This window comes from Anopheles funestus, chromosome 2RL (assembly GCF_943734845.2).
Source record: "Anopheles funestus chromosome 2RL, idAnoFuneDA-416_04, whole genome shotgun sequence".
Taxonomy (NCBI): Eukaryota; Metazoa; Arthropoda; class Insecta; order Diptera; family Culicidae; genus Anopheles; species Anopheles funestus.
In genome coordinates, this window is record NC_064598.1 from 3,218,220 (window position 1) to 3,245,563 (window position 27,344).

The 27,344-nt window shown below is 40.0% G+C and overlaps 3 protein-coding genes across 3 annotated transcripts in view; 2 read left to right on the forward strand and 1 right to left on the reverse strand.

Moving 5' to 3' along the window:
- The window catches only part of LOC125762573 (protein fem-1 homolog CG6966), a 41,145-nt gene that overhangs the window by 7,852 nt on the left and 5,949 nt on the right, over positions 1 to 27,344 (reverse strand). The window lies entirely within an intron of this gene.
- Positions 290 to 27,344, forward strand: part of LOC125762571 (protein groucho-like) — a 198,126-nt gene continuing 171,071 nt past the window's right edge. The window contains exon 1 of the mRNA XM_049424820.1: positions 290 to 2,012. The gene's annotated coding sequence lies outside the window, so the exon portion shown is untranslated. The remainder of the gene's footprint in view (positions 2,013 to 27,344) is intronic.
- On the forward strand, positions 10,596 to 12,214 carry LOC125762597 (uncharacterized). Its single transcript, XM_049424871.1, has 2 exons — positions 10,596 to 10,762; positions 10,843 to 12,214. Exons 1-2 carry the CDS (start codon positions 10,712 to 10,714, stop codon positions 11,368 to 11,370), a joined length of 579 nt encoding a protein of 192 aa, XP_049280828.1. The 5' UTR covers positions 10,596 to 10,711; the 3' UTR covers positions 11,371 to 12,214.

Sequence of the window (27,344 nt, forward strand, 5' to 3'; positions counted from 1 at the left end):
CCGGTAGAAGGTAATCATGGACCAGGTTAACCAATGTATGCATAACGGAGAGGAAACATCATCGAGTCGCTCACAGAAATCGAAAGGTACAAAACCTCCCCAAAATGGTGATAATGGTGACCGGATTGCTTTGCGAAAACACAGCTGATATCATCACGCTCGCTTATTCTGTCTGTCTGAACCAAAATGTGAAGACTCATGCAATATTTTGATAATTTACAAACATTCTCCTCTTCATCACGATCGTTCTGTGTGCATTCGGTTTATTACATTCCGCATCAGAAATGCCTCAAGAAATTCCGTTTTTCTGTACTATTCTTCGGAACGCTATCACTAAACGACACTTCCACTTGAATGCCGCTTTTCGCTCATTTCAAATTTCCGCCATTAGAGACAAACGAAGAAGACGGAAATGTTCGGCTCGACTGGGCCTGGCCATTGGCAAACTGTTTGTCAAGCTACCCGGTGACCAGTTCGCATTACCATACCCGGCCGCGTTCATCCATATGCATCTTAGCATCATCGCTTCAGCCGTGCGTTCATGCATCCAACTGTGGAGACCTTGGAAAAACGCAGGAAAGTAAAAAAAAACTAAAAGCACAGATACACACAATTCTCATATGCAAAAGCAAACAAAACAGGAAATGATATTCTACCACGGCAAAAGCACCGGCTGTGTGGTATACATCCGCACAGCTTTATGGACATCCATATGTTAGGCGTATCATCAAATCGTTCACATCCATTTGTAGATCAGTGGACAATTTTGAAAAAGCTTCCGTATATGCCCTCCAGTTTATGAAGTAGTTCAATTATTACTTGATGATATCACACCACGAAAAGCATTGTCCATCGGCAGAAGGTCAATTGCCGAAAATGCAATTACGAAGTGCATCACACACGCGTATAAGGGCGCGACATTGAGCGCACACGTAATTTTCATTTGCCTTATCTTGTTTAGGGCTATCAATTAAATTTAATCAAAAAAGGTAACTAAGACACTTAGCTCATGGTTTATATTTTGTCATGCTTTAGAGTTCCCAAGTCCAATATTCCCATTCCCATTAGTGGTTTAGATATTAGCAGTTAAATACTTCAAGGATTGCTAGAATAAACTGAGAAACTAAAGCATATGTTTTATCACTATGTCGAAATGATAAAACAAATTGTTCCTTCTGCTCATCGCCGTTAGAGATTCGCTGGATGAAAGTGGTGGAAGCTGTGAAGTAAACGTGTAGCCTTGATCGAAACCCTCGCGCTGTTTCTTAATGTATTTTGTTTTCGAAATTCAATCAACTCATCGAATGTTTGTCCAGCCATCCAATAATGCGCCAATGTTTGTTATTCGTTAAACCAATTACGGAACCATTCTTATGGCAACCCTACTCGCTTTATGCCTTATAACCACGAGTAACGAAAAAAAAATATTTTCCAATAATTCATTTTACGCTTTCACTGCATAGCGTGTCGAATGGTTAAAATCGATATTTATCGTGACATAAGACCATGATAAGACGTAGTGTCGGATAGCACGATAGCGACAACTTTTAGATAATATTACATTTTGTTATACAAAACGTTACAAAGCCCGTTGGAGTATGATAGGAGATTTAATGATGTGGTAAAAATTTACAGGGAATTGATTTTATTCATATGACGCCATCGCACTTAAAGTGTACTCCATGATTCATTGATGTTAATGCATCGCTTCAAGAGAGAGAGAATGCAATCCTATTGAATGTAACGCAAGATTCATTTCGACGTGACTATAATCACGAAATGTCGCTAAGCTATATTGACTTTAGTGAACAATCTTCTCATCACTTGAAGGAATAATTTACACACATTTATTGTTTATGTTTTCTTTGTTGCTCCCTTTCAGGTGCATCACATTTCTGATAGACATCGTGAAATGATCGAGCACCAGTATGACGCACGCAGGTGCTACCAAACATCAGCTTTGCGCCTAAATGTAGGCAATCGTGTAATCACGCTGTCAGGTGTGTCTCAAGGTAAGTGCAGCGACTGTAATACCGTATAACACTTTCAGCAACACGTTTTCAAGCATGATTTCTTCGCGACTCAAACATGCGTATGATGCTCGGGCGATGTTGATTCTTTGTTTCAAATAATAAACGTGTCAATGTTGCGATCCCTTTTCCCTCACTTTACTAATCCGTTTTGTTCTGGTGGTGGTGAAAAAAGAAACCAGTAACCACCACCCTGGTCAGTAAAGCATGTGCTGTCAAGGAGCAGGTCGCGTGAGCTCCTGATTGTTGATGGAAACACGGTGTGACGGTGATAGAGACTTAAGCGCATATTTTCCCTAACATCACAGCACCTGCCCATCCCGAACCTACCGGAATTTCAACTAGCTAGAGCCGTCATTATCGTGCCAACGCACGGTGGGGAATGAAGCAATAGAAACACCTGATACAGTGGCTTCTATCGCCAACTACCGGTCGATTAGACCGTTCCGGGCACGTGTTACATTCCGTGGCAATTTTACTTCCCGGCAAAACGCACCAAAGGCAAAGGGAAGGAAATCTTGAAGCCGGCGACATTCAGCAATAAAAAAAAAAACTTCCGTCAACCACACACCGTTGATATGTTTTGCTTTTCTTTCCCATTATCTGGTCCCATTACTTGCCTGTTAATGGTTGTTTCGTGTGGCGTTTGAACGACGTGTCGAAGAAGTTTGATACACTTTGGAATAAGTTTTACCATTGTTTGTTTCACTGTTTGCAGCGGGATAAATCCTTTTACAAACCGTGAGTTACTTACTTTAAAATAGTCCATTGCTAGAATAATTCTTAATAGTTTTTTTCCCAATTTTATATTATTACCTGCAAAGAAAAGAAAAAAAAACCATTAGAAAAATATTTAAAACAAAACGCTAAATTATGTAACTTGTTAAGAAAAGATGTGTAATAATCTCATAGCCCAAAGAAAACACATTTCCTCCTTCTGGTGTATCTAATCTGCAAAGCGAAACACTTTGTCTAAGCCACGGTTGCACGACTAACGACACATACACACAGAAACTCATGATTTCCGCGCGAATGGTTTTATATCACGCTCGTACGATTACAAACTCGAAAGTGTGATGTTAAAAAAGGCGTGAAATTGGTCTATTGAAGTTAGGTTTCTGTTTCAACCACAGCTAGTGAGGATAATTAAAGGCAGAGAAGTGGAATGATAAACGATTACAAAGCGAATCATGTCATTTGTGCTATCATTTATCACGCAATCAGAACATCAGACTGTCGAAGAATCATTTATTATTAGCAGATCTATCTGGTTACTAACACTGTTTTAAAACTGTTTTAAAAACAGTATCTTATTCAAAAGTACAAAAAATCTTTTGAGCAAAAAATATTTTTTTACAAAATATTGCAGAGCTTCTATTAAAACAACTAATGAATTGTTGCTGATTTTACGACGACGGGAGAGACGAACAAAACAAAAACTCACAGTTGATAAGAATTTAAAGCATAGCAGTGCAAACATGAAAAAAACTGTAAAAGGTCAATTACGTCAATTTGTCGCGAATACACAAGCATTAATCATTGCTCGATGAAAAAAACATTCTTATCATCGTTTATAAGAAAGCAAAACAACCACTACTAGCTGCCTATCATAAACCATCGGCAATAAGGTGTTACACAAAACATTGCCATAACGCTTCTGGCGTTGTTCCACTCCGGACAAAGAAGTGATTGAACCTAAGCTTAGTTGATCTCTTCCATATGCGCATTTTTCTAATACAAAACACGCGTAACAACACCAACGGACATGTGTCAATAATGGTTGTCACCAGCGTACGCTTTCCTCACACCGTAAGACTTTGATCATTTGGATGGTTGGACATTCTTTGTGTGCCGGTTTTGTTTATTTCCTCCCCCTGAGTGTCACCATATCTGTTTGGTTATGCTTGTTTAGTTTCTTTCCCTGGCTCTCCGTGGCCTCGCAACAGCAATCCGCACAATCTTGCGAACGATGATTGTCTGTATTCCAATAGCAACCGTTTCATACCGTAGCGAAGGGCTTCTCAGGTTCAAGTGGAGCAATTTACGATGGTTAAGAGATGGTGAAGATGAACCTCCACGGTACGGCAACAACACAAACAAAGCCGTGAAGCCAACCTCTGTCGATCGGTAGGAAGATGTCAATGCAATTACCCGTGCTGAAATGATGCATTGCTGCGGCTACTTGCATGCTAACGCCTGTCATAACTGGTTGCACATGCACTTATGCGCTTACCCACACACATACGCAAAAAAAAACTTGAAATACAAGTAACGATCGGATGGAAAACCATCAACAACACAAACATCGTCTAAGAGCAGCATAGCTTCTTTGTGTAACGCACTACACGGTGAGTGCTACACTCCATTTTCTTCTGGAGATGAATTCTAACAAATCTTCAGGAAATTGATTTGAAAGGGTGCAACTGCGCAAAACAAGAAATGTTTCGTATTTGTCCGTTTTTCCCCTTTAAATGTACAACGCATTACATTAGAATTACTCATCCATCTTGGAATTATTACGTTTTCCAGTTTTCCAATGGCGTTTCAGTAAAACGCATACAAAAACCGACTACGAATGGATGTTGTTATGTTTCGCTCACGACGGAAGAATGCATTGAACTCCATATGTTGGATGCCACCCTTTCAAGGACAAATACAAATGTCATTCCCACCGGTGAGGCAAAGACCTGTTTTATTCTATACGGTAAGGACCAGTACAAGTACTGGTTTGCAGGATATACACTCAAGAACCATGATAGGAGTGTGCATACATCTACATTATGTGAATATGCTCCTTTGGTTTATGTTTTGTAAAGCAACTTGTAAAATCAGTCTTTTTTTCCTGCAACCACAATATTTATGGTTGGTATTTAAATTCATTTAGACTCAACAACCCAAGCCAAACTCAGCTGTTCACGTGCCGTGTAAAAGGTAACAAGATTGTTTGTCCTTGAACTTCAGCTGTCTGCGCAATAGTAAGAGCAATCCGTTTCCTTCCCAAGTCCGATATAAACAGAACTCATGCATCTCAATGTCACCATTGCAAGCTAGTCTTGGCCAAAACCGACAAACCCGTTACTTGAGCGTTTTTGCCGGTTACCAAAAACGGTTCGTTTCTTGCGTTACACGTGTTTCTGAGCTCTCGCTCTCTTTCTTCGTGTGCAATGCAAGGGAAAGGAAACAAATCAAACGGACGGGGACTTAAATTTGTTTACAAACAACAGTTGATGCCAATTCCCCTTTTTGATTGTAAAGCCAAAAAAAAATTACAAATAGATAAATAGAACCTCATCTTAAGTGGTGCCACACAATTGGGGGCAGTGGTTCCAAAACAAGGTCGAGTTAAGGCGATATTGGGTGGCCAAGATTTTAAACTTAATCGGAACACTTTTATCACATTATGACGCACGGATATCAATGTTATTGCCGTGGCTTACTTATGCTAAATGAGAGCGTATTATACGACGCTTAACGGCTAACAAAGAGACACACAAAACAACAAGTTAACTTGTAAGACCCAAGATAAGTAATTCACCAAACACTTGTAATGCAAATTGTAATCCCCTTGGGAACCGAGAAAGAAAGGAATCAATCGTGGTGGACAGATAAATCAAATGTCGTACTTAATTAACATGTAGAACAAACGAAGATTACCAACAGACTCAAAATAGAACCCAACGACCGTTCCTTCATGGGGATTTCCTTCAACAGATAACTTTGCTTGGGGCAGAGTGCTGATCAAATGTTCATTAACAAAGAAAGCGGAAAGGAAGGTGCAAAGTTTGACATCCAATTTGCGTCTTACGTTTTAAGCTCCATTCTACTGACAGAATGATTGTGCAACTATGTGCACGAATAGTTTATTCTAGTTACAATTATATTAAATATCACAATTAACGTGTTTTGAGAATAAACTCAAGGTTGAGATAACATAAAATTGAGATACGACTGCACCTATGATATTAAACTACATCTCATTGTGTCATTATTTCCAATCACATAATGTGTGCTTTTGTAGTATTTGGAACACCCAACGTTGACTTGGGAGTGTTAGGTACTTGAAGTTCCATAGGATGGATAAACGCAAATTTGCAAAACCATCAATCGATAGAATTTGCCATTGAGTTGGCACTCAGGAGAGTAGGAGGAACTAAGCAGGTTTGGGTTTGTGTACAAAAATACCAGTTCACCCCCATCAACCAGAGGCGCATCGTTGTTGGCAAACATCCCAATGTTCAGGTGGGAACTGGGTCGTCAAACAGAGGATAACCAATCCTGTTCAATGCCCTTGCACCTATTGGGCGCACTTGATCATACTGGGTATCTACAGTAACCCTATACCTTATCGATAGCTGCATGTGATTGGATGTGAAGATTTGGAAACTTCTGGGCAATTACTTGAAAGTATCTCACTCTCATTGATACGAGCAATAACAGGCAGCGTGTTGATACCAGTCTCATGCTTATCGCAGGGTGTATGTCATCAGTCCGAGTCATGCACAAAGATAAGATTTGTCGTTATCTTTGTTAAAAGTAGAAGCAAAAAGAAACTATTGAACATAGACGCGCTATGATCTCTCCATGACACAAAGCCTATTTATACAAAAAATGTTTGACCAGTAAGAGACCTTGACTGACTGGCGATCTATAACTTCAAAAACGCTTCTTCAGTTCCTGTTGACATCAGTTCCTGCTGAATGCACATAATAATCATTACCTACGGTTTCCGATGCAGTAGCATACATCTGCTCTGCCCATCCCTATTATCTGCATCAGACTACAGCGATTAGACTGTGCATTCCGAGTCGTGTTGGGACACGTCCGATTATCGGACCCACAACAAAGCAGGCATTACCCAGCAAAGTTCGTCGTCCCGTCGATGGGTCTTGGACTTGTCCACAACAAATAAGCCAGAGAACGGGCTGCGCGGCAAACACTGATTATGACGATACACTCATCTGAACCAAAGGGGCATAACCCCGGCCGGTAATGAGTAATGCAGCATACGGATGATGCTGGAACGGTACAATATTACATCAGCTGATATACTGACAGCAACCGAAGCCGCTTGCATTGCTACAGCATTGCCATCATTTCGAAACGTACATTCTTTGTCATGTTGGATGGCCATCATCGATCTAGAACACAAACGTCACGACGGTGACTTAAGTAGGACGCCGTGACATCAAGCAAAACAACAAAACTCAGAACACGGGACTAGGTCAATGTTTGCCGTTGGTCAGGTTTCGGAATCCGGCCCTGTGAAAGTAATGAAGACACACATCACAGAGCTCCGTAAGCTGGTCATTTGTTTTCCGTTGCGTGATAACCTTGAATGGTTCGGCCAATCCACAACATTACCATGCGATTTTGTGGAAACATAGGCTAATTTGTAGAAATGATTTTGTGGCTTTGGTTTTATGTCCAACACACCAAACAAATAGCATGCCCTTCAGATGAAATGTTTCACGCATTTCTACCAGCACATAACTTTTTTCGGGCAAATTAACATCAAAAGTAGGTCAAGGTTCGTGTTATCAGCACGAATATCCCCGACTATATTTCCCAACTCCGTATCTATCATTTTTCTTTTCATTTCCTCTTGCTGATAATAGTGTTGGAGCATGCAAATTGCCCCCACACCAAAGACTGGTTCTTTTGAAATACTTCAATAAACAAAGCAACGAAAGTTATGGAGCTACTTAAAGCCAGACTACAGAAAAGGCACGTGTTTTTCACATTTCCATATTTTTACCCATGTTTTCTACCACTTTTCACCGATTACTACCATTTCGCTTACACCAAATCACGCTAAGTAAAACGTGCACACCGTCCAAAAAGGTTCAATTTTAGGTTAATCAGATGTTAATACCTTCATACCTTCGTCTAATTCATGGTCAGACTGTTCTTGTGTAACACCGTTCGTTCGTTTCGTTAGGCTGTCGTACTTCTACTTCTAAAAGAAATTATGCGACCTTTTCTATTTAATGAGCTTCTTACCAATACATTAGTATCCACAGGAACCAACTTGCAAAATGTGAGTAACTGAAAGTGGACTCACGCTCATGATTGATGGAGTATTTTACTATGGAAAGAATTTGCATAAATTTTACCCGCCAGCAAGCAGCTCATATTTAAAGTACTGCTTAAAATGTGCATACATACAACAAAACATCATAAAGAGCGGTTGGTGTTAAATATTCGTCTAAAGAGATGCAGTAGTTAGCATAACTCCAGGCAATCCCTGAGGTAATGGCATTAAGCTGCAACTTTCCTCCACTACGTACAGTGTTCGATATCCTTGGAAATGTTTAATGCATTTTGTATATTTCACACGTGAGAAAACATGAAAGTACAAACTGGTATTAAGTTAGTCGTCAAAACCCTGCAAAATTCGAAATAAAAAAAACAAATATTCCTCTTAACTTAACAGAATCATTGAACGAATTTTAATTTTTAAAATGTATTTTGCAGACCACTTTATACGGTATTCAGTTACAGTAGACAAACATGCTGCTCACGAACCGTAATCTATAGTCACAGTCATAGTTGGCATATTGCCATATTAACACAGGCAACACGCTCACATACAACCGGTAAGCTGCGTAACGTTTGGGAATGCAAATTTGCGCTACTCTTCTAGGCAAATGAATCTGTGGCTAGATATGCGAGTAAGACGTACTTTACTCCGCTGCCTATAAATTAGGAAAGGGTATCGGTAAGGACGGGGTGGCAATATGGAAATACGCTCCAATGACACCGGCGCACAATAACAACGCCAGTCAATGCGCCAACGGCGAGATCATCCGATTTGCCGCTTCGACCATAGTGCTTGCTGGAACCGGGAAGTCGTGCTTGTGCCCAATATGGAAACACAATCGAGCAGATTATAAAAGCCAGTGGTGATCGCTGACAGTTCTGAAGGGAGTGGATGAGGAGAGAGTGGTGATCAGCTCTCTAGGGGAATTCTCTGGGGGAAGCAATAAAGCACTATACGAACACGATCGGATCGCGTATAAGGCTGGTTTCGTACCTTGGGGTATGGTTTAAGTGAAACAGCTTCACAAGGCAAACAAATCAACAACCCTTTCTTCTTTGTGACGAAAAGCCTGAGCAGTGTAACGGGTCAAACAAAGACACGACTACGGAAATGATCTGAATACAACGTGAGCAATCTGTAACCTCATACATAGACATCCATCCCGTAGTGTGGGGATTACATCGACCCCAAAAAGATTGCGGTAAATCTCTGAAGCTGAACTGATTATAACACAATTCGATCTCGTACTCGTATGCTTGTCTCTTGAATGTATTCCAAGTTCACAACAGACTTGTCAAAGTGATGGCCTTTATTGAATAATCTCTGCACCATTAGGGCGAAGCAACGTCACACCTCGACCGGAACGAAACTGCCGTTCGACGACTAAAGTTGAGGCGAGACCTGACCGACTTGGGCACATAACCAATTGCAATCCAAGATCAAGCGCGATCGTGGAACGGTTCCATAATCAGACTCCGTAAGAGACCAACGATGGAGGTCTGCTGCCGGAGGTGTAAGGCAACAGCATTCGGATTTAATGTTGCATCAGTTGCATCGATGTTTCCCCTGCCGATGGCCACCATCATCGCCACTAACCCGATGCCCAGTGAAACAGCAACTTTTCGCTATTACCGCACTCACTCGTAAATGGCCGCGTAACTAACAGTCGTTCGCTTTCTCCCGCAATGTGACTGGTGCAAAACATCATCAACAACAACAGCACAAAAAAACTCGATTTCATCCGAAAGGGTAACGCAGAAGGAAAGGGGGAGTAATTGCAAAACGGGCGTTTGCTCCGATTCCGAATGCATATCCAAGGGTAGGAGGCCAGCCTGACTGACTGTGTGGCAGAGCCTGCAGAGACCACGTAACGTGAATCGGTCAACTATATCGAAGGCTTCTAAAAGACGGTGAAAAACGCACATTAGGAAAAACGGCTCAATGCACCAATCTCTGCTTCAGCTCACCCTCTTTCTGTTTGAGGCGCTCCAGTGCCCTGTTAACCGTGGCATACTGGGATGTCTTGATGTAAATGTCGACATCGTGGGAGGTTTATGTTGTTGACGGTGAGGGTGGTTTGTTGTTCACCACCTTCACCAGCAAACATTCACACCATGCTAAACTAGCGGCATTTACTTGCAGCAAATATGATCACACGATCGAATTATGTCATCAGCGTGGAGACGCCTGGGGGGTATAACTTGGAATGACGTTTTGCAATGCAAAATCGCAATGTACGTCCAATCCTATGGAGCAGGTGCATTGTCGTACTTGCAAATGCCCAATAGCAGTAATGCACTAAGCCACTTAGTTTTGTGGAGCATTTCTCATGACGTTTTCAATGTTTATTTGAAGAGTCCTTCACGTACACATGTTCGTTGTTCGTGGTCAGTTATAACCGCCGAACCAAACTGATCACACAACTAAAGTCAATTTCATTTACAATTCATCCCTGAAAATGTTGTTTACCGACATCTCATTTCTATTCTCACCAGCGTGAAGAAGGCATTGTGCTCTGACGCTTTTATAACACAAACTACCTGCCGTCTTTTCAAATTCCCTCGTTCTCGACGAATCCGGATTCAAATGTGCTATAAAACTGGTGCAGTTTAGTGTCATTTTTATTCATTCGGTCACTGCCATGCTACAGATAAGGATCATCATTGCTCCACTGCTTTCGGTAGCGGTTCTGGTAAGTTCTTCTTGACGACGAGGTTGTCATTACCGAAAGTACTATTTCTACTACTATTTCCTTCCAATTACCGCATCAAGACCCAACCGTTGCTAGCGGCACCTATATTCTGGTTTCTGCCTTGGAGTTTTCCAAACACGTTCACCACCAGCTCCACCACCTCCTCCTCCACGTCCGGGACGGCATCCTCATCGAGTGGAGCGTCCAACTCTTCAAACGTGTCGGTAGCAATCGGAAACCGCGTCAACACTTCAACCGGCCTAGATGATTACGGTACGAACATAACGAACGTACAGATAAACGTCAACCGTATGCGCAGAGCTATCACCGAAAATGATTTGGCCAAGCTTGAACGTCGCTACGCCCGTCAGACGGCGAATGAATCGACAATCACAATCGGCGAACATACGATTCGACTACCGGCCAATATTTCCAATCTCACCGTCAATACGTATCTCATCAATGGTATCCCGGATAGTAGTATGAACCTACCAGACACTGGTATGTCCATAAATACCGACGAAGCTTCAACACCCTTACTGACGGCGGTTAACATTTTTAAGAACTTTTTATCATCCTTTTTCGGGAAACAAGTGCCACAAGGATAATGGAAGAAAGGCATCAAACAATCCAGCTTTAGATTGAAAAGTTTCTTATTTAAGTTGTTAGCAGGTGTACTTTACTAACGTTATTCGCAATATACATTCTAATGCTGGCAAAGTTGAAAAATGCGGTACCGACACTTCCCGCAACACACAGTGTGTGTTCCAACTTTAGTTCTGATCTATTTCCAATCGTCGCATGTTGTACGGTGTACGGGCATGAGGGAAAACAGTACAGAAAAGTAGCAATAAAGTAGAAGCACTTACAAAAGCCGGTCACCGTCAGGAACACGGGTGCAAGTGTGTTCAAAACAAACATCGACCCAGGAATAAGTGAAACGTGTGTTGACGTACAATCCGCATCGTTGCAGGGTTAGACGAAAAAGCATCAGCAAAGTCCGCAACATCTTCACGGTGATGCGCTGCTATATTTAGGTGACACGATACTCTTTTTTTTCCTCATCTGTCGAAAAGAAGGAAGCGAATGTGCGATCGCGTACAACGATCGTTCTCTAGCGATCCGCCAACGGAGGAAAAAGAGAATGTAGTCGAGGCGAGCACATGCTAGTCTAGCTAGTGATGCACTCGAACGAAATCGAAACTTGTTTGCTTGTTCTAAAATGTAAAATAATATACAAAAAAGTACATATATGAGCTAGCATTAGCAGAACTAACCGACAGGTCGTATATATTTAAAATACATTTCGCTAGACAGACGCTAAACGGTACGCCGAGCGACGTCATGCAGATAGCAGTGATCATTCCTTATATGGTAGCAGTCAACAAGAAGCGGTGCGCCTGGTGCGTCTCACAAACTATCCAAAGCGGAAACCCGTCTGACAACCATCAATCACTCTCGCATACATCCCGCGGATGATGACCTCTGTTGAGCCAAATCAATGAACAAAACAACACCAGCGAACGAAACTCCAGGCAGTATGTGGCAGTAACCACACACTTGAGTTAAGTGATGCCAATTAAATTCATTCCCGTTTAGCCATGTGACGACTAGACACACGGCGCGTATTCCGCGACTAGTTGAAAGTAACTACTGGCCACAGAACTTATCCACAACTCGGCACCGAATATCTCCTCTCCCCCACACTACGGTTGGTTCTTCCTAGACTGTGGTACATATACGCGTATCTTTCTGCCATGGTTGCGGTTTGGGTTGATAATTTGCCTTCAATTGCATACAGTCACGGAAGCGACTGTGGTGGTTTCGGACGTTGATCACCATTCAGCCCCTGACAGACAAACCACATCAATCGACGGAACGAACTGAGGGAGCAGATCGACGACAAATCAATTAAAATTATGTCATTGACGATTGGCCGTGATAACACAGTTTTAATCACCGATCTATGTTTTAGAAATGATAGGCAAGAATCGTTCTGTATAATATGGTTTAATTTTGACAAAGAATGCAACTGTAGTGAATAAGTATCCTCTAGCTACTAAAAACTGGTTATAAATTAAAAATTATGGCAAACTTATTATAGCAAGATAAAAATGGGAATACTGATGCCAGATAAAATATCGTAACTATAGGTTAAATGTTTAACACATTTCATTTAAAAATTTAACACATAAATAAAGTTTTTTCATTTAAAATTTTTTTGTATAAACTAATGATTGTGAATTATTCTAAACATTCCACATAACCTTCAAATCGTACATGGACAAGAGCACTTGGGAAATACTCAATACTCGAATCGTTTATTGAACTGGGTTCTTGTGTACTCAAATGATAAGTTTTGTACATTTCAAACAGCGTGCGTGGTTGAGGCACAAGCACCACTTATTATCCGTATCTGTAAAAGTTTTTTGGTCGGTTAGTGGCGCCACGATGAAACGTTCAGTTCGTAAAAAGCAGATGAATAGTTTACAAAATTAGTCACACTGCCAAGTGTCGATGGCACTTGGCATAACATAATACAAGAAAAGATCAAGTAGTGTCGCATTTTTGGTATCTTTCCATGTAGAACAATAAAAAAAGAAACCATTATTTTTTTCTCGTTTTGAAAGAACTTTATACATCCTTTATTTGAACATATGAAAGAATAACAAATTTTCTTGGAATAATATTTACCACATGGAAATAGTACCAACAAAAATTAGTATCCTCTATTGAGCAGACCACCTTCGTCTAAAGCCAACTTTGAAAACAATTCATTAAATAAACCACCACGAACATTACAGAATGGTCAGCGAGGTACAGTTTGATACTAAATTATAATTAACTACAAACACGTGTATCCCGGCCATTAGCCATATTTCGCGTTTTGCAATGTGTGTGGGCTTGGTTTATGATACGACCGAAAAATTAGACGCTGAAAAATTAAACATTCTTTCCTTCTGGACAGAGAGAGTAAGAGAGGAAATACTTTATTTTGTTTTCATATCGTATCATATGGAAATGTTCAGAAAGGAAATTTTCCGAAGGCAGAAATTTGAGACACCCAGAGAAACATTTTTTCTCCACGGGTATTAGTGAAAAGGCAATGTTTTCAAAATATACACTAAAAATAGACTTTCAAATATGTTCCCAGAGTCGCTTTATTGCTTGCAAATGTTTGAGAAAATACCATAAATTCCTATACTATATTCATAATATTTTAACTACATTGTTTGTAATTTGTAAACGTTAAAAAGATAAAAAATTTGAGTAATTTAAATAAAATTTCATTTCACTAAATTTTGCGTTTCATTGATCATACATTAAACATCACTTCAACCAACGCATATGTTGCTCACAGTAAATATTTATTTTCAAGCTATCTTACACTTCAGAGGCAAACGCAACTGGGATGAGCACAACACACACAAAACCAAACTCAGTATGCAAAACTGCACTTGCGAAGGCAATGCAGTTACGAAAAAGTTGCAGTACAACAAGACTGGTGTTTGTGCTTTCACTTTCTGCAAATATGAGCAACTGCTACGCATCGAACCGATGATGGTGAGACGATGATGTCACTTATCCCGTTTGACTTACCTGTGGAAGAAAAAAAACACAAAAATTGTTAGCAAAATACAGGAAATATGAAGAATAATATCTTAGAGTGATATATAATGACAAATCGAATAATTCTTCAAAGTATCTTAACTCTAAATTTGTTATTTTGCGTATGTTTTTACTTTAAAATAACGTCACAAGGATTTTTTATGTACTTCCGTATTTGTTTTGGAGCCACAGAGTTATGTTCAAACGATTTTTTTTCAGTTTAGTATATCAGTGCTTATCAAGCCGCATGTATCTTACCACGAAGTGCGAACTTATGCCATTACATTGCGGTTTCCTGTCGCAGAAATTGAAGTTTCTAGTCGTATCTTTTTTGTCAGTATCAGCGTTTGTGGAGGAGTCTTTTTTTGTCTACGAGAAGTTCGAGGTTATCGTCAATGATTTTTATTCGCAAAAAATGCTTTTTTGTTCAAATAACTTAAACTGCAGAATACATTTTTGAAGTGGATTTTGTTAAGTGCAAAACATTAAAATTAAAGAACAAACTACTGATTTATCAGATTTACATTATTTTGTGTACGTTGGGTTAATTTAATTTAAGAAGAAATTTTACACCACTCGTACTTAATCTGTATTGATTACCATCAACAAATGAAACGAAATACAGCTTTTAATCCTTCTATCATCCACAGTGAGTGAATGAGAAGAACCAACAACATTCGACCATCCACCATGCAGCAAAATACCACCCATTAAACTTGGCACCAATTTCACGTCCAAATGACGATAACAAAATTGTCTTTAAAAAAAACTTGATCACGCGTGAATTTGCAGGTTTACATTTTTTTTCATACTTAAACATGCTTTTGGAACGAGTCCAAAAAAACGGTACCATACAAAGTATCGATTTGACAAACGAAAGAGAAACAAAACGAACATGGCAAAACCGTGTTGTACCAGTTCCCTCGAGGTCTGGTCAAAAGACTCAAAATTATTGATTTGTAAAAGTAAAAATAAAAAGAACTGCAATGGATGGAATTTGTTTTTCAGTTCATTTGAAGCTGGAAAAAAATCACCCCCCAAAAAACTGTTTGTTGGAAATTTGAACCAGGTCGGTTTTGGGGCCATAACAGTTTACTTTCAATATAAGCAAATATAAACCGAATCCGAAAGCAACGTTCTACCAGGCGCGATAGAGGGTGGTTTTGTGTACTTCATCGGTTGTTGAAGCTGCTGTTTGTTTTACGGTATTGGTTTTAGTCATTTTTCTTTCGTTTGTGGCACGATTTGCAATCACTATCATGAGCACACAGCCGAACGACTATCAGTTTGGGGGCAGGAAAAAAAACTAAACGACCGCCTACCGTAGAACCGAATAATCGATCGAAAACAACTTGCGTCCCCGACCATAGAATGGCGTTTGTGGGCCGCGTAGCATAGAAACTGGAACAAATAAACCGATACCAAACAACTATAAGATACACTTTCGATTGCATTTGCGTATTGTTCGAAAATCATTTCACTGGAAATGAAAGCACAGCTCACGAGGAATACTCTATGTTGTACTGGTGTGTGTTATGTAAACTTGTTCATAAACTATTTTATAAACTAAATTGTTTAAAAAGCAAAATTTATATCTTGTTCAATATAAAGAAATAAATTATAAACTTAAATATATTTTTAAAAAAGCATTAATCATTCAAGATTAAAACTTTATATAAATAAACTTTCTCGTGGCAAGATTTAGTACCCACTAGTAAACTTTAATTAAAGTTTTCTACATGAAACGGAACGGATTGCAAGACGATGGTAACCGGGAGCACACAACAGATTGCCACGCGCTGCTGTCCCAAACAGCCCATGGCTCCACTCGAGAAGCTCCAACAGTGGCCACGTGCAGCATGCTTCAGGATTGAGATTACAGCAACATGAAGGTCACGAGTAGGAAACCTATTAAATCTTTCTACCTCCTTCAGTGTCGGTAAATCGTACGTCACGATCTCTCCGCCAGTGAGTAGCATGGGATTTGAAAATGAGATTGATTGCAAATTACACGTCGATAGCATCAGCTGTAGTGGACGCATCCGATCTAACGTTACGTACCATCGTGATTGCATAAGTTGAGATTAAAATAAATTAATCCTTCTTTTACACGGCTGTGTGTAATACCTGCCCAGATTGTTTCTATTACCCTTGAAGTAATTAAATTTTCTTACATGGAGATTTTTTTATTTAAATAACAACTCAAACGTACATTGCTTTAATTACAGAATACCGAGAAATATCTCGAATGTCATTGAACTGGTGAAACCAAATAAGAGAAATGAATTACCGATATTCGAAAATGTACGTCATTCAAGTCATCAACAGCTACTCATAGTCATCTATCATAGTCACGTGTATACCAGGTGTCGGAAAATTTATTCCAAAAAAACCCGCGCTGATATGAGAAATATGAGCCAAACCCATGGTTAATAATCAGACACTACATTAGCGACGATCGTGTTGTGCGTGAGGTGCGAAATAAAACAACAACAAAAAGCCTCAAAACCGTCTCATGTAAATGATAACGATAATACCGGCACGAAAGCAGCGGCAAGAAGAAAAGTGAAAGGTTACCTGAAGCTCTCTCGGTGGCTCGTTTGCACGATTTCACCACCACCATCATCATTATGATTAATGGTAAGCTTGTATTTTTTTGTTGTTGCTTTGATTTGAATTAAAAGAGGAAACATTAGCAAAACCTCACGCAAGCATCCGGGCGGAAGCTGGAAAAGCTACTGCCCCACGAGATTATAATTCCGATAAAAGCTCACGAAGAAGATTGCGCCAAACTCGATTGCGCCGCCAAAAGCCATATCCGATCCGGCTGAAGAAACGCAACGAAACATACGGGTGGAGACGAATGGCGAAAGTCGTTGCTTTTTTTCTCAATCCGAGAATTTCAACATTTGACCAACCAAAAGCCACATCAGCACGACCAACAAATCTACCACCAAAACATTTGAAGAAGAAAAAAAATCATGACCTTGGCCCGCATTTCTCTTCGAACCGTTTTGGGAACGATGCCTCTCACTAGCCTGTTTTAGGCCTCCAAGTAAAACGGTGTGCTATGGACGATTTACCATTTCTCCACAACCAAAAGCGTAACCGATTGGTTCGAACCACCAAGCAGCAGAGTTTGACCTTCGCCCAAGAAACCCGAATCTCGCGCGCGCCTGTGTACCTCCATCGCATGAAAACACAGTGTCAAAACCAAGCCTCTGCGTGGCGGCACACGCATCATCTGATGAGCGCACCCACTTTCCCGAGAGCCGATGCAAATTAACTGACCTTTACTTGTCTCACCGATGGGTCCGATGAACCGAATCAACCCGAGATGAGGCGTATTTATGCAAAGTATCCCCTCCGGAAAGGAAACAAAGGAGGACTAAAGCTGGATACCGGCAAGATATTAGTGGATTGTCCAAAAAAAAACCGGACGTCGACAATGTAGCCACGGTGATAGTCTACACTTGAGGTGAGTCGAAGAAAGGAGAAAAAAAACTACAAACATTCACGCTTGAAGGTCTTCGAAGCGTGAAGAGTCTTTCATTGATTATGAAACTGGCTAGCCAGTCAATGAAGAGCACTATGGAGAGGCAGTGCTCGAACGAAACCCACGTGAGACACGTGAATGCTTTTTTTCCATTCGTTTTGGTAAACAATAATTTATGCGTCCAACATGAATGAGAAGGGATCTCTAAGGTGATATATTTTCAATGTCACTTATGGATTGTCACAAATATTCGACACTATTTTCAAAAACATAAAAAAATAAAACGAAACAAAAAGTAATCATAATATAAAAATATAAACATAATTAACATAAGAGTACGAAAGAAACTAAAAAAAACTAAACAAACAGTAAACATAATCATAACTATCAGAAAAGATAGACAGGAAATTGTATGTTAGAGATTAGAGAGAAGTAAAAAGGGTAGTAAAAAACCAAAGTAAAATAAAACATCAGACTTTGAGAGGAGAGATTGGAGCAGAGATAATTAAGGAGTATAAAACTAACAACTGAAGAACAAACAAAGCATTATTCTCTACAAACATGTATAACGAATATTTCTCAGTAAGAACGAATAAAAGTGTTTAGGACACAGACGAAAAATTAAAAAAAAAACCCAAAAATATTTATTTCGTGAAAAACCCGCGCAATGTTTCATGGCCTTGGCTTCGAAATTTCGTTTCCTAAGAAAATGCATTACACCCATGAAGGATACTAAGCGTAAACAGTCAAAATCAAGCTTTACGCATTTTTCCTTTTTTTTCCAAATATACACACACTGAGTAAAAAAGATTGCAAAACAACAGCACAGCATCAGAGAAAATGAAACAAAAAAAACGATGGTCTAATTTTCGAGCAGAGAGGACAGAATAAATGCGCCTCAGGGTACCGTTACCATTTACCCTTCGTTATGTAGGTCACTTCCGGTAGATGTGAAGGCGGAGGCGTTTGCAGGAAAAAATCATTTGCGTTCCCTAGGAAACAATGCCATTTTCCGCCGATCGTTGCCTCTCGTGTGCCGGATCGTGCGGAGAAAATTGCACTTTTACCTTCCTGGTTGGGGGTGGGTGAATAGTAGCACCGGTTGTTGCTTTTTATTTTTACTTTAACATTTGCCAACCGACCCCAAAGCAAATCACTCAAACTAAAGGCACCGTCATGTGACAGCAAAACAACTCGACCTATTCTTAGCAGTCATCATCTGTGCAGCGGTAGTTCATTTATTATAAGTGAGAGGAAATTAACTGCAATCATTCTGTAAAAGCTCGATGGTTCGTTATATGTGTAAAACAGTATTTTTAACACATTCACTTTGACGGAAACCAAGAAAATAAGAAGCAGAAAAAACAAAACTATTTATTTTTTATTCCAGAACGTATCAGCAGTAGCATTAAAGTGTTGGAGAATTAATGATAGTGTTGAAAAAATTAATATTTATTTTATTACAAAATAAGTTAATATGATTTATGAGATACACTGCAAATTCGCCACTATTTATACCACTATTTATCATCATTTAAGTCAATAAAAATTGCCCTTCTAATATGTTGCATGTCTATATGTACTGTACGTTATGCATTCGTTTGTTCCATTCTGCCACCCTTTCGACCATTCCACGTTGTGGAGGTTCGACATAAAACAACGGCTGTCAATTGACCCACACGCCGGTACAAACTAAATCGGTACGTACATATAGAATGAGAGACATAACATAACTCCTACTCTTACCCCACAAATGCACGATCAGAAAAAGCGCTGGCAATGTACTCATAAAGGTTGTATTTATTCCAGCCAGACCTCTCGGCGCGACTACAAATAGGCTCTGTAGACTTGGAGACTTGGTGACTCACTAATAGTAGTAAAAGAGCATCGAGTTTCTGTTCTGGTATGGTTCGCCCATTAAAGCAAGTATTTTTCCAATATAAGCAAAGATATACCTTTTGTTGTTTAAATAGTTTTTATCGTTATTTTATTTGCGATTTACTCGAGTTGCTATTAAATGACGATAAGTGCAACCATTGTCGTAAGACCCACTGGTACATAATAATAAATTATGAAGTACTAAATTAAATTTAAATTATGGAATAACTGTCCATAAAGTTTTGCAGACCACACCATAAACATAACGGAATTATGAACGTGGTCAAAGTAAATAAATGCACAAATCAGTCCCCTAATTGGTCAATGTAATATTTAATTAATCAACTTCCAAGAAAGATAAACAATGCTTTTGGGCATAAAAACTACTCGAGAGTAATTTTAAGTTGCAACACTGCTGCACTGCTGCTGCACGGTTCACCGCTAGCTAGGGGGTAAGGGAAAACCACCCAAACCAGAGCGAGGGAAAATGGTTGCAGCGCACAGTGGAAAAGTTTTGCAATCATCCGGCGAAGGCGTAACATCTTTCAACCGTGACAGAGGTGACGTTAATGCTGTGTTGTGGATAGGAATGGAAAAAAAGGAAAACAAACAGCGGGGAATTTAAGCGTCCCTCTGCCTCCTTTTCCTCCCTCTTCTTCTCCTCCCACTAGCGAATTGGTTACGGCATGTTAAGAGTCAACTAACTAGACGGGCACGTAACCTTCTACTTACAGCTGTACCGATGTGCCTTTAGGTCAGCATATTATACTACAAAACGGCACCGTTTAATAAATAGAACCAAAACGCAATTTCCATGGGTAGAACAAAGCCATGTTTCATGCTCTGCGGTCGGGAAAAGCGCACTTAAATCACGCCAAATGAAACCATTTCCAACGAGAGCGGAAGTGTTTCTGCATCGTTCATGGTCGCCATTAACTTTCGCTATTTCGTCGATGCTTACCGATCAGGGGATCACATGTTCGACCGGCTCGCCGCACTGATACACGGGGGCAGCCCAGACGAAACTATGCCGAAAAGGCCTCCACCGGACGAAGCATTTTTCACGTTTTCACTATTGCTTCACATCATCCAAGGGGGGCTAAGCCGGGGACGCAGTTACTTCACTTCTTAAAAGCACCACAGCAACCAACACAAAAGTGCCAGTTAGCAAGTGGCAAGCCGGTGTCTTTCGCTATCCCTTCACCAATATAACCGGCGTACTCTTCTACAACCGAACCAGAAGCAGCTTAGAAGACGAGACACAACCGCGACGGTCAAACGAAATTATGTAAGCGAACTCTTCATTCCCTGGCAGGCTTGCGGCTCTTGTTAAAGTATGGAAAGCAAACGAAGCTATGGTTGGAAAAATAATGCTGAGAAAATATTCCCAACCGTCGCAACTTTAAAATGACACCTTCTTGCATACATAAGTCCTATGGAAACTTTAAACAAAATAGCTCTGGAACACATGAGTTAGGTTGAAACACAGAAACGTGTAATGGCAAAAAAGAGGTTTACCTTACGAGCCAACCTACAACTATGCAACGCTTAATGACTCATGCCAACATTATGCACACTGTCTGATCGCTTTGATCGCGACGAAACCACTACAGAAGCAACAATGCAACAGCGCAGTTGCAGTGGTATTTGTTTATGCTTGCGGGCTATCGCAAGTGAATGGCAAATTTTCCTCTTTTCTTGGTTTTTCTTTTTCTTAAATTAATGAAATAGAAATGTGTTTAAGAAATGCGTTAATAAAAAACATTTTGCGACACAATTTTGTATCTTCAAATTCGATTCAATATAATGTCAATTTTTATCGATATTCTTTAAAAATAAAAGTTGAACTCACAACTCACACAACCGAAGGAACAAATTGTACTCTGATTCAATGGATGTTCGAGAGGGAGAGAAAGAGTTCACCAGGAAGTTGCGTGCTTTCGCAGATCATCGTCACACGACTCACACCCCCAAAAGGTTAAAGGTGGATGTAAAGACGATCTTTGAAAGAGAAAAAACACAGATATGCAGATTAAATTTGGTTCGTGGCGCATTTGTGTTCGATGGTAACACATTATTGAGTTCGCTGCGGAAAAGAAGAAAGTACAGCAACGGGTGCAACTAAGCAGGAAAAGCGGCAAGAACATCGAACGAAACCCAACTCCAGCATCTTGTAATAAACCGCTGTCGACGCCGTGCGTGATCATCATCGCTGAAGCGTATGCGCATGCGTACCTGTAGCTACGGAGAGCGTCCTCTGCCCCCGATGGGATCTTTTTCTTCCCGCAGACGGTAAACATGGAGGAAGCGGAAAAAATGGCACGACCCGTCTTCAAGGAAAAACGTTGAACCGCAAGCATCCGGAGTAACTGCGGCGATCGACGATGGTTTCGATGTTATGGATGTTTTTCTTGGAATTCATACGCTATTTTGTTGAGAAGATTTTATTATACTGGTAGATTTACTTTAAGAAATTTAAACATTACAAAATTTAATATTTGAAGTAAAATTATTCGCTAAAAATTGTTATAAAAACTATTTCTTTAAAGACAATAACTCAGACATGAAACGATGCCTGTGTTGTTCTCAAAATTAAACCCTAATTAGGGAGACGCATAACAGATTCGAAACAGAAAATTGGAAGTCATCGGATATGGGTTGCATGAAGAGGAAAAAGATCAACCTCAAAAAAAGTGCAACCTAACGACGAAAAACCAAACAACAAATGCTTCCATAGCTTTTCCCCATTTTCTATCTTTAACCTATTAGATACGGTTGGCGATGGGTCAGATGCAGGAAATGGGCCAAATTTATACATTTTTTTCCTGTGGTTTAATCGTGTCCTATGTTTTGCAACATATTTTTCTCATTTAGCACATTTGGCAAAGACAGATATGGAACTGTGGGACATGTTATTCTTTATTGATTTGTAAACTTAATATTTTTCCAAGTGAAAGGGTCAAACGGTTAAATCATGTTAAGCTACAACGTTTTTCATCTACTTAAAAATATGTATTATTAACGGAAATATATAGTAAATCATACCAGTTGGTTTTTCAAATTATATTTTAAACATTTTCTCACCCTTTTACCCATTGGAAAATTTGCCTTTCATACAGCAAAAGCATACAGACTCGTCCACTCGGTCACTTACTGTTCGAGCGTCTAACCGTACCGGCTTTTTTGATGCTCTATTACCACATTCACATTGAGCAATGCTTGCGTAATTCATGATGCGCTTACATTTGCTAAAAAGTGGACAAATTCTCACGTCGGAGATGGTGGATGATATGCTGCCGTCTTTTTATTGAAAAAAATGTTACACACTTAGCTGGTTTTTGTGCCTTGCTGTTGAAATGTGGACAAACAACTGGTGGATTTTTACATCCCACTAAACAAACCCCCCCAAATGGTTCGTGCGTGGTGAAAGGGAAAAAAACTACACCTGGCATGGTGAAAAGTGTAGAAGAATAAGCAGACAAGCTTTTCACGTCTTATCGAAAGATTCGAAACAGGTTTATTTTTATCATTTCTCACAACATCTCGGTCGCTAAATGACGCCAACCGTACGTCCATCTCCCGTCCCCATCGTTTCGCAACTGTTTTGTGTTTTTATTTCACTTTTTTTCTAAAATAGAATATTCCCTCCTACCGGCACAAATCATGTTTTCGTTTGCACCTCTCAACCAAGAATAGAAAAAGGAAAAACACTGGTCCTCACCGGCAGGCAACGGTTCAACGTCTGGCTACCGCAAAAGTTAACAATTTATGACCATCCACAACATTGGTGGGACAGCCGGCCACCACAACAGAAGAGCGAATTTTGCACCTTTTCCGTGTGCGTATAACGCAAGCGAGATTTTCCACACCGCTACACACGCACGTCGCGATTTAGCGGGAAAATATCTAAACGGGTAAAATTTTAAAACCCAAATAACGAACATTGCGTATCCGATCGTATTGCGAAACACATTGTACATACTGAGGCTAAGGTTAAGGTTACTGGTAGAAGAAAACAAAAAAAAAGAAAAGTGATGATTTGATGGCGACGACAAATTCGGTCTGTGCCCTTGAAAGTTTTTCCTGCGTTAGATACTTGTCACTAAGTAAAGGTGAATGTACGCTTAACTACCGGAACACGCAAAAAAGTTTAAAATAAAATTTTGTAGCGATAAAATAGTATGTGAAAGGAATGGATTTTATGCTCTCGAACTGTGGAACAAAAAGAATGATCAAACACACCCTTGACACACCAAGTAGGGAAAGGTTTAACTAATGCTAACTAATTCTCACCAACAAAACGTCGATGAAAGCTTGCTTCCTAATGGTCTGCAAGCTAAAGATATCCCATTTTTGGCGCCCATACCATTTGTGACAACTATTAGTTAATCTCACAGTTTAAGATACCAAATTTCGGGTCACACATGTTAATCAAATTTGTTTTGATACAACTACCCACACAATAAAAGAATCCGTGGACCATTGTTGAGCATTGTAGAACAACAATACGTGGGAGTTTCATTTTGATATGAAGACTGACATACTTAGCGCTTTTAAAAGCATAATTTTTGTGATAAAAAAAACAATGTTTTTGGTGATATTTTAAAAAAAAGTAGATCATCAAACTAAGAACGTTTATATTGGGTGCAGAGAGCATAAATCTTTAAACCTTTACCAAATACGATACTACCTGTGAATGTTGTGACGCAAATCCACATGCAACATTCCATATTTTAGTAAACGCTACAGGACTGATTGATCGAACAAACCCCGGAAAAAGGAAATAACTCAATATGATTTATAAAGAAATGTTCGCCACCGTCCGACGACCGGCCGATGGAAATGATTACCGACCATAGGGAACAATCACCAGCACGAGCGCCTGAGGTTGAACAGAGTGCGTCGGTCAAAGGTCAAGGCAAACAAACACAGTCCAGCGACCAGCGAGCACGACAGAATGGTTGCGTATGTTTGTTTGTTTGTTTGGAACACGACGACAACCGGTGTGTTCGTTCGCGGGGGAAAACATGACAACACCGTCGGACCCTTGTAGCAGGTCTGCGTCACAAGTGCGACACCCCTTCAGTTACAAACAAACATGAGGAACTTGCGTTACACACTCGTTGCTCCAGGTGATTCCACGGTTTCTACGGTTAACATATCACCAATACCATCACCAGAAAGGCTTCGAGAGCTCCCTATGGGGTTTTATACATTTAGGCAACAACACCAAACAATGGTAGCCGGTAAATAAATGATAAACAGTGAACTTATCGCGACACCGCACGGTTGCTGATAGCGAATGAAAAACCTGGTGCAAGTAATGATATCACATGAGCTACGTATTCGTTCACTTATACATGAAATCCACTCTCACGGTAGGAAGAGCTTTAGACCTGAGGACGTCATATTTCTGGAGACTATCTGACTTTAAAGCTTTCCAAAAGAATCACAAATAATCGAGACTTTGAGACCTTTCATCAATAATCAAACAAATCTAATTCTTGAAAGATAGTTGATGACGCATGTTGGTCTAGTTTTCCAAAACCAAAATTCTAATGACTCGGTCGAAATCCAATTTATCCTAGAGCAGGAAGTTTCACCTCATTAAGTGGACAAGCTTTCTCTGTACATCGTGGAAATGGGTGGATGAAAAATGTGTAGTTTCCCAAGAATATCTGATAAACACTGAACAAACTGTCATACGAAAGCAAATGTAGTAATCAACTATTGCAATGGTAGCAACTCAACTGTTCCATGTGGAGCAAATAAATGTGTATGAAGAATTCATATGTTGGTAACACATTCACGTTTTTAATGAGGTTTTAAATTTCTTTAAATACCTGGATTTAAAACAGTAAACTTTAACAAGGAAGCTGCAACTCATCCACCATAGACACTTCCGCCATTTGATTGTCCAACATCATGGACTCGAGAGCAAAACCACACAGCGCAAAACTTAAAGCTCTGAAATGCAAAAACAACATTCGTGCTCCATCCAACTAATGATCCTTAAGTTTCGGAATGTGACGAAATTGGAACCTGTTTATGGCAACTCCAAAAAATCTCTGTTGGCAATCAGTACACCGAAGCATTCTCTGTGAGAAGTTGCACACTAAAAACTGGTATCACTTTGGACTCGGGTCGGCTAAGCCTGTTCAAGCAAACGACAGACAAACCGCGCCAGCGAACATGAGCAAAAAAATAATCCCATCATAAAGTTACTGCTGAAAAAGGAATGAATTCCCTTAGTGCCACGATCCGTTGGCTAAGAAAGCAAACAAGCGTTTTAACCCATCCCGGAAGAAGCGAGGATCAATCACACCAAATATGGCGCACCCGAGCTCACCACCCCTTGTACCATCGATGGGTTGAAGAAGCATTGGTGAGCAACGGCCGTCCTCAAGGATAATCTTCGTGTCCGTTAGTGAGAACAAAGTGTGTTTTATTTTAGTCATCGAGGAAGCTTGGACAGTGTCTGGACAAAGCTATTGCAGACCACGTCATAGTGAATAACGCATGATTATTTGCATTACCGACAAAGATGTTTCTTGTTGGTGTTTCGAGGACTTAGACTAATGTCACTGAGATTTCCCATGAACGACATTCTTGAGAATAAAACCTCTTTAATGATTATTTATTATTCTAGCGTTTAGTTAAAACCAATGAGCTGTTGACGCGTGACGGGAGGTCAATGCACGAAAGGGTTCTCTGTACTGTGGACATGGAGTCCAACCCAGTGTCTAGAAGAAAAGTGTTTCCGACACGCACAAAGAACCTCCCCTTAACGTTAACGTTGTTTATGCCCTGTTGGCAGGGATCTTACACCACAGGAGAAACCGAAGAAATATAAAACCCGACCTATGTCCGGAAGTAACCGACGATGACAACGATAGCTTCGAATGGATCGAATGGCAATAACCGTACAGACCATCTGAACCACCAGACGGATGGTGGGGACGGACAACAACGCCGGACCGTTACAAACGAAGAAGAGAAGGAGTAGAAAAATACAGAGATAGACAGAGAGATAAAGGGAGGGAGGGAGAGAGAGATTAATTCGTTTGTGGTGCGTGTTTCGAGAATGTTATTTTTACTGTACCGCGAAGGTCAACCAGTTTCTGTAGTCTTTTTTTTGTCTGACCGCTTGTAAAATCGCTGGACGATCAAACGATCGGTGAAGAAACTTTAAAATGAAGAAACACGTAAAATATCAATCTCTACTTTAGAGCTGCTTAGCCATGGGAATGCTGCTTTGAACGAAGTTTGAACACTTCAAGCGTAACATTGCTGGATCCGGATAATTTATTCAACAGAAGATTTAAGAAACATTTCACATAGGACTTGTAGAATTTTATTGGAGTCTCAAGATAAAAAGACATGTAAGAACCCATCCGATCACATTGGTTTTTCCAGGGTTTTTCAACTTCAAGTTAGAAACGTTTCTTAATTCTTTGCAAATGAATTCTTTCCTCCATTTTTTTGTGAATGGGTTTGAAGATAACTGATAAAATGATAACTTCAACTCCTGAGGAACTTCGGTACAAAAATTGTAAAATGCAAGTATTCGTCTATTCCGAAAAAATGTTGCTCCTCAAG

What these genes read in the sequence shown, in the direction of transcription:
- LOC125762597 (XM_049424871.1), top strand. Translation starts at nt 10,712, where the DNA reads ATGCTACAGATAAGGATCATCATTGCTCCACTGCTTTCGGTAGCGGTT. An exon ending in TGCTTTCGGTAGCGGTTCTG is followed by an intron (nt 10,763 to 10,842) that starts GTAAGTTCTTCT and finishes TACCGCATCAAG; the next exon opens with ACCCAACCGTTGCTAGCGGC.